The sequence below is a fragment of the Astyanax mexicanus genome, chromosome 25 (assembly GCF_023375975.1).
Source record: "Astyanax mexicanus isolate ESR-SI-001 chromosome 25, AstMex3_surface, whole genome shotgun sequence".
NCBI lineage: Eukaryota > Metazoa > Chordata > Actinopteri > Characiformes > Acestrorhamphidae > Astyanax > Astyanax mexicanus.
Window position 1 is genome coordinate 9650608 of NC_064432.1, and position 8856 is coordinate 9659463.

At 40.5% G+C, this 8856-nt stretch overlaps 1 protein-coding gene across 1 annotated transcript; it reads left to right on the forward strand.

Annotated features, from left to right (window-relative positions):
* The first annotated feature begins 4275 nt into the window (after positions 1–4275).
* Positions 4276–7806, forward strand: LOC125787618 (CD209 antigen-like protein D). Its single transcript, XM_049472063.1, has 4 exons — positions 4276–4438; positions 7101–7243; positions 7461–7567; positions 7668–7806. Exons 1-4 carry the CDS (start codon positions 4276–4278, stop codon positions 7804–7806), a joined length of 552 nt encoding a protein of 183 aa, XP_049328020.1.
* The last annotated feature ends 1050 nt before the right edge of the window (positions 7807–8856 follow it).

An 8856-nucleotide genomic window follows, 5' to 3' on the forward strand; every position in this document is an offset into this window, starting at 1 on the left:
GGCTGCAGTGGGACTGGGTCTGCTGTGTGTTCTCCTGCTGACTGCCATCACAGTGCTGTGGATCCAGTTCAACCACCTGACTGCAGAGAGAGACCAGTTACAGACCAGTAACACCAACCTGACTGCAGAGAGAGACCAGTTACAGACCAGTAACACCAACCTGACTGCAGAGAGAGACCAGTTACAGACCAGTTACACCAACCTGACTGCAGAGAGAGACCAGTTACAGACCAGTAACCCCAACCTGACTGCAGAGAGAGAACAGTTACAGACCAGTTACACCAACCTGACTGCAGAGAGAGACCAGTTACAGACCAGTTACACCAACCTGACTGCAGAGAGAGACCAGTTACAGACCAGTTACACCAACCTGACTGCAGAGAGAGACCAGTTACAGACCAGTTACACCAACCTGACTGCAGAGAGAGACCAGTTACAGACCAGTAACACCAACCTGACTGCAGAGAGAGACCAGTTACAGACCAGTTACACCAACCTGACTGCAGAGAGAGACCAGTTACAGGCAGAGAGAGACGGGCTCCAGAGAAGGTTTTCTGAACTGGGTTAGTGATTAATTGCCGTTTTTAATCATTTTATTAGGAACATCATTCTAACACTGGTTTGAGGTTAAACTGGTACAGAGTTGTGCCACAAAATCATTCCACATCGTTACACTATGGAGTTACATTTAAGCCACAGTGTGTTCTACTCGTAAAGAGCTATTTGAAGGTGTTCATCAAGTGCAAATATAAAAACAGTCTAAGTGCATTCAGTTCCATATCCAGATGCAGTAATTTGTTTTTTGTCTACACTTGCACTTTTTATTCATTCCGATCATTTTTTAGTTTTCTACGTTCAAACTTTTATCAGTGTTGTTGCACTGAAACCAGAATCACAGCCTTAAATCTTCCATTCCAAGTGTTCCATTAAATCTGTATCTTACCTGTAAAGTCTGAATGGTACGTTCTTTCAGGTTAACTCACACATTTGTGTCTCTGTAACTGGAACGGTTCCGCGCCACCCCTGGACTGCCGATCCAGCTACCCCCCTGCGTTGTGTTCCAATAACGTCACAGGAGTCGGAACTGTCACCTCTTTCTCTTTATTTTTCTGAGTTGCAAAAGAGATCAGTATTTCTTGTTAGTGAGAGGACACAGCATCAAAACTCCTCTCACTTCAGCCATCAGCGCAGACTCAGTTTACATATTTACATATATATAGCAAAATAAAAAAGAAAACAAAACTATTTTTCAATATTTCCAAACAATCAGTGATTCTGTTCATATATAAAAAAAAAATCAAATTTCTCAAAATAACAAATAATAAAACAAATTCCCAAATAGTTATATTCAAACCAAAAATACATAAAAGCTCATACGGAGCCATATTTAGTACATCTGACCATGCAGTCAGAGCATCAGCTGGTGTATAAAACAAGCACTATACAAAGAGGTGACATTATAAGTTAAACACTACCCCCTACTGTCCAAAACTAGTAACGCACAATTACAACATACCTGAGTTGCAAAAGAGATCAGTATTTCTTGTTAGTGAGAGGACACAGCATCAAAACTCCTAAAATAATATAAAGAGAGCAAAAATCTCAACATTTCAGTAGCTAGACCATATAATCAGTGCTTTAGTTAGCTAGCTGTGACTTACAAATACACTAGCTTCACCCATCCCCAACACTCAACAGAAATCCCCTTTTACAACTACAAGCTCAACAGAGAACATATTTTTAATATTTTCCAGCACTACTATAATCAATTGACACTAAAACAGAACACTTTCACTCGTTATTTTAGACCTCATGTGGGTTTTGCTTTTCACAAGTTGCTCTACGTACCTCTCACTTCAGCCATCAGCGCAGACTAAAGGAGGGAACGGAGACCCTGCTCTTTTTACCCGCACTTCTCTTAAAGGGGCAGCACCGTTTTTAAATGTTTTTAACATTTCTCTTTTTTTTTCTCTGCCTTGACATTTTTAAACATTTGTGAACAAAAACTATGAACTACTAATCATGATGCAGATTTATATGAAATGAAATAAAATAAAATAATAATAATAAACAAATAAAATATTTTAGGAATCTTTTTTTTTTTTTTTTTACATCTGTTACATCTCATTTCTTTCTGGCAGCTCTGTTTCACATCTCTCAGAATCGTAATCATATAAACCAGAGAAGAGAGTTAAAAAGTATTTTTCTGTGAAGAGCATCAAACAATCGTGACCAGAAGTGACCACAGGTGTTTTCTCATAATGCATTGCTTTTGTGTTTCATCCATAGATAAAGCAGTTAGAGACGGGTGGATCTACTTCAGCTCCAGTCTTTACTACGCCTCTACTGAGAGGAAGAGCTGGAGTGAGAGCAGAGACGACTGCAGAGAGAGAGGATCAGACCTGGTGATCATCAACAGCAGAGAAGAACAGGTGAGAGAGAGAGAGAGAGAGAGAGAGAGAGAGAGAGAGAGAGAGAGAGAGATGTATTAAACTGTTTAGTAATGTTTATCGCAGCAGTAAGAGTTTATTTACCTGTAAAGCACTGTAAAACTACATACATTTTCTGACAGTTTTTTGTTTCTACTCCCACTGTTCATTTTTTTATCTCCACTGATCATAAACACTGGGAAAACGTAAATCACACATCGGATCTCGATGAAAGAAAGGTTGAGAAGAGAAGTTAAAAATCTTTACTGATATAAATTGTTTAATTAGTTGAGAACAAAATAAAAATAACCACTGAAATTATAGCCTCATCCACTTTCTGTGAAGATTGAAGAACAGGGTGAAAGTAGGATAATAAATTATGTAGAGAAATAGAGGGACTACTGTCTGTAATTATAGAACTACAGTGTCCTATATGATCAGTGCAGCTAATAAGACGGACTGTGGACTGTGTTTCACAAATTCAGTGAAGAAGAGTCCAGTCAGAAGAACTGAGTTAGAAGAATATGATTAGAAGAACACAATTGAACACAGTTAGAAGAGCACAGTTAAGTGCTGTTGATCTCACAGGTTTCCTACAGGTGGAAGAGTGCTGGTTCTTATAGAATAATTTTAAATGCTCAAATGATGACATGTCTTCAACAGGACTTCATTAACACATTGAGAAAAGGTCAGTGGATTTGGATTGGTCTGAGTGACGCTGAAACAGAGGGGGTCTGGAAATGGGTGGACGGATCAGAACTGATCACTGGGTAAGAGACTCCTGAACTGAACTCTGATCATGATGCAGTTACTGACTCTCACTCCTCACTGCTCTGATAAACACTCTGATACTCTCATTCTCTCTGATAGGTTCTGGTACCCTGGAGAACCCAACAGTAATGGAGAGGAGGACTGTGGTTTATACGGCTATTGGTCTGATCCTGTGAATAACTGGAATGATTATCCCTGTAATCGTCAGTATTTTTGGATGTGTGAAAAGAGAATATAAAGAGTAGATATTGTGGGAGAAGTGTGTAATATTACCTTTTTGTTACTCCTGAATAACTTCTCTTTTTAAAAGTGTTTAATTAAATAAAGACAAAAACAAGAATCTGCTGAAAACAGGAGTGTTCTATAAAGACTCATTTCACTGTTATTCATTCTGATTAATCTTAGTCATACACAGTTTTTACTTTTAGTGAAAAATCTCAATTACAAATTTTGTGAGGGTGATGCAGTTACTAAATATAAATGCATTCTTTAGCACTCACATTCTCAGATCCAGCATTTAAGCTGCTGATTGGCTCCCTCTAGTGGATTTATCATGACATCACACCCAAACTCAACCTGTTTCTAATCCAGACTGAAGATCCTAACAGGATTATGAAACTTTAAGCAAATACTGGATTTTCAGAGCTCAGTTTAGTGAATATGTTTCTCTCAGTTTTCTGAATGGAACAGTTGATGTCTTCAGTTCATCTATGAGAGAGAATCAAACTGCTGCTGCTGATCAGTGTGAGAAACAGTGGATAAAACACTCATTAGAAATGTGGAGTGATGGATGAACTGGACGTTCAGAACTGTGTATGGAAATATAAACACAAACATACATAAAGAAGTTATGTGTTGTGATCTCATAAATGTAGTAGTGTATGAGAGATTAAGATCAGCTTAATAAAGAGCAGGTGGGCTCTGCTGTTTTCACACCTTCAGCTCACACAGGAAACTATACGAGACACTTGGGCACTCCCTTTATTTTAGTTAAAGTAGCCGAGAGGTGCAGCACTGCTGTAGTGTTTCTACAGAGACGCAGTAATTCAGTGTTTCAGTCTTTTAGAGATTAGACATGTCTCTGAGTGTTTATGAGGATCTGATCTACTTTGAGGAGCTGAACAGAGCAGATCGAGACGAGATAACGGTGGTTATATATGAGAGTTCAGACTCTGTTAGAGGCCTCGACCCCGACACTGAGGTGGAGGACGCCAACATGATGAAGACACAACAAGCAGGTACTGTAACTAAATTTGTTGTATAATGTTGTATAATAACTGAGCTGAACTCTGTAGAAACTTTACTTTTTACGGAGGTGTTTACGGAGGTGTGAGGAAGGTGAACTTGATAACTTGTTAAATTATACACTTTATTTATTTTGTTCTGTAAGGGGATAGGCGTGCATCCCTGTGGATCTGATAATCAGGAAGCAGTAGAGAGGCACACAAGATGCCCTCCACCACACCCAATCAAACTCAAAACAGCATTATAGCTCTTCAGCGTTTTTTAACCAGAAAGTAAAACAGTCCCGGCCTATAAATGAGCCCAGTTCAGCTATTCAGTCTATTTCGCTTTGCTGGGCACCACTGACCAGGGCTGTGGCTTCAGGGTAAGCCCTCTCGCCTTGCCCCATGACACTCCCCTCTTCTAGGATTTTACCCACCAGGGACATGGATGAGACTCTTGGATGGCCAATGGCCAATGGTGCTGCACATGGAGAGGCTCCAATGTTCTCAATACAGCCTTGTTACGTTCCCAATTATTTCCCAAATATTTTAGGTCTAGGGAGTATTAGGACGTAAACAAAATGAAAGACTGGAAACAGTGGATGTGGTGAAAAGAAAAGCCAGAGCTTTTACTTAATTTTCAGAAAACAATATATTAACATATTTACAAACACAAATGGACAATAATATGACAAAACCACAAAACAATAATTAAATAAATCAGCTGCTCTTTTAACTTAAAGGTTTAAGGTGGACAAAGGACGGTGCCAAAGAAAGGAAAAAAATAAAAGTGTACTAAACTGCCTAACCCAAACTAAACTAACCAAACATACAAAAGTGGCACCCGCCCCTAACCTAGTGTGTATATACAAGCTAGTGATGGGTCTGACGACCCTAAAACCTCGACAAATGTGCCGAGCTGTCAAGGCGAAACCCCGTGTCGGTGCGCGTATCAAGTTAAGGAAAACCACGTGACCGATACACTTCCTGTATCGTTTGGTAGCGATGGGTCTGACGACACTGAAACTTCAGCGCATGCACCGAGCAAACAAGCGAACCCCTGTGTCGGACCGCGTATCATTTTAAGGAAAACCACGTGACCGATGCATTTCCTCGCGCAATTGCTTGCAATGACTTTCTTAGTCCAGCAGATGTCGCCATTAAGTGATACAGCAACACAGTTTCAACACAGTGTCAATACAGTTTGGGAAATGTGCCATACACCCAATGAGGCTTCATCTGCCCATCACTAATACAAGCAAAAATACCTACGTGGTGCAAAATGTGATGGGCCCAACTAGCTGTCCATCAATTAGTCATTGGTCACTAGGGGCAGTGACTTAGGAAGCTGTTGGCTGAAACAGCACAGGTTGAGCCTATTGTCCCATTTGTCCCAGATTCTAAAGCTAGCAGGAGTCTCAGGTTGGACCGGGTGATGCGAACACCTGGTTCCTGGTTAGCTACTCTCGTCCTCATGTGTTGGAGTGTGTTGGTCGCCAGTCTCTCCCAGACATGCACATTAAAAGGTCCAGTAAAATGGAAAAATGGAAAATCTGAGATACGCTATGACGATATAAATAAAATGGATACTGGCCAACCCTACTGCCATCTATGATATATTCTCTGCACACACGTGTTAAATGTCTGTAAACAGCTTTAGATATGGAATGTCCTATTCATCTGCACTACCATCAGACTTCACTCCAACTCCCATAATTCACATCACCTTGTCATAAGCACACTTACCAGTGTTCAGTTTCACCACTTATACAGGTGTGGGCATTCCCAAACTGTTCCCTGAGGCAACCCTTCATGATCAATTTACATACTGCCTTCCCATGACTTTTGTCAACTCAGTGTACTTATTATTTCTATGAGTAAAGTTCATGTATCTGTGTTTCCTCATAGAGAGTCGCTCTGCAGGAAGCAGACGCTACAGACTGGCTGCAGTGGGTCTGGGTCTGCTGTGTGTTCTCCTGCTGACTGCCATCACAGTGCTGTGGATCCAGTTCAACCACCTGACTGCAGAGAGAGACCAGTTACAGACCAGTTACACCAACCTGGCTGCAGAGAGAGACCAGTTACAGACCAGTTACACCAACCTGACTGCAGAGAGAGACCAGTTACAGACCAGTTACACCAACCTGACTGCAGAGAGAGACCAGTTACAGACCAGTAACACCAACCTGACTGCAGAGAGAGACCAGTTACAGACCAGTTACACCAACCTGACTGCAGAGAGAGACCAGTTACAGGCAGAGAGAGATGATCTCCCGAGAAGGTGTTCTGAACTGGGTTAGTGATTCTTACACTTCTTAATCACTTTATTAGGAACACCAGTCTAACAGGTTTATCACCAGTCTTCCAAACTTTTATCAGTGTTGTTGCACTGAAACCATAACCGTACATCACTACCGTAAAATGTTCCATTAAATCTGTATCTTATCTGTAAAGTCTGAATTGTAGATACGTTCTTTCAGGTTAACTCACATGTTTGTGTCTCATTTCTTTACGAGTTCTGGCAGCTCTGTTTCACATCTCTTAGAATTGTAATCATATAAACCAGAGAAGAGAGTTAAAAAGTATTTTTCTGTGAAAAGCATTAAGACATCTTGACCCAGAAGTGACCACAGGTGTTTTCTCATAATGCATTGCTTTTGTGTTTCATCCATAGATAAAGCAGTTAGAGACGGGTGGATCTACTTCAGCTCCAGTCTTTACTACGTCTCTACTGAGAGGAAGAGCTGGACTGAGAGCAGAAACGACTGCAGAAAGAGAGGATCAGACCTGGTGATCATCAACAGCAGAGAAGAACAGGTGAGAGAGAGAGAGAGAGAGAGAGGGGGGGGGGTCTACATTGTTTAAATATTTCTGTTAGTGAAATATCTGTGCAATAATCATAGAAATCTGTGGAACAATTCTGGTTCTTATGGAATAATCTAAAATGCTGAAATCATCACGTGTGTGTGTGTGTGGTTGTGAGAGAGACATCTGGGTTGTTGGAAGTGTGTAAGCAGTTATTGTACTTCAACAGGTCTTCATTAACACATTGAGAAAAGGTCAGCTGGTTTGGATTGGTCTGAGTGACGGTGAAACAGAGGGGGTCTGGAAATGGGTGGACGGATCAGAACTGATCACTGGGTAAGAGACTCCTGAACTGAACTCTGATCATGATGCAGTTACTGACTCTCACTCCTCACTGCTCTGATAAACACTCTGATACTCTCCTTCTCTCTGATAGGTTCTGGTACCCTGGACAACCCGATAATTACGGAGAGGAGGACTGTGTTTTTTACGGCTTTGGGTCTGATCCTGTGAAGAACTGGGCTGATTATCCCTGTAATCGTGATTTAATTTGGATCTGTGAAAAGAGAATATAAAGAGTCTGTATTGTGTCATTATATTAATTTTCTTGGTACTTTTGAATATATTCTCTTTTTAAAATGGTTTAATTAAACAAAATCAGGAGTGTTCTATAAAGATTTATTTCACTATTATTAAGCCTGATTCATCCTATTCATAGATAGTTTTTACTTTTAGTAGAAAATCTCAATTACAAAATTCTGTGTAGAACAAGAATATGCTTAATCCTTTTTTGGGAAATCAACCCATTATGTTAAAATGTTTTTTGGACATCCCTCCTAATGAATGCATTCAATTCCTTTAAACTGCTGACATAAACATGCAAATGCACACACTCTTAAGTGCACAGCAACAGAACTTTATTCCAAAATTTATCCCATTTTTAAAACAATCACTAGGCAGTCAACACACTCAGAAAACAGCACCAGCTCTTATACATCAGCCAAGAGACACACAGCCAACTGGCCTCGCTCTGACTCCGGCTGCTGATGATGATGCAGCTACTGAATGTAAATGCACTCTTTAGCGCTGTGCTTTAGTTTAAACCCTTTAAATCTGTATAACTTCCAACAACAAGTAAATTAGCATCCAATTATACACAAGCTAATTAACATGGAGCCACACACTCAGCACAGCAGCAGCACAAACCATTCTCCTACCGTCTCTCTGCAGCTGAACTGGTCCAGGTCCTCACTAAACCCCAAACCCAGCCTTTATCTCAGGGTGGAGCTTCTGAAAACCTTCATTAGTGCATCAATATCCAAACTGTACAAACTGTGACTGTGCTCATGTGCTGGATGTGTGATTATAATAATAAACAGGTTTTCAGAGACGCAGAGCAGAGAACCCTCTTTCAGATGAAGCGTCTCAGACTGAACGATCGAGACAAAGCTTTATGAAGTTTTCAGTTTCTGAGTAAACAGCGCTGGTTAGAGGATGGAGCTGAGACGTTTCTGAGACTGTGTTTTTCTCACTGTTACACAGAGAATCGTGGCGGCTCCACCGGCAGAAACCCTTATTCACCCTCTAATCTGTATTTAATTCTACGATATTTTACTGTTAATTAT

Coding starts and splice junctions, on each gene's coding strand:
- LOC125787618 (XM_049472063.1), top strand. CDS start 4,276: ATGTCTCTGAGTGTTTATGAGGATCTGATCTACTTTGAGGAGCTGAAC. Junction 4,439..7,100: donor GATGAAGACACAACAAGCAG/GTACTGTAACTA, acceptor TTTCATCCATAG/ATAAAGCAGTTAGAGACGGG. Junction 7,568..7,667: donor GGATCAGAACTGATCACTGG/GTAAGAGACTCC, acceptor TCTCTCTGATAG/GTTCTGGTACCCTGGACAAC.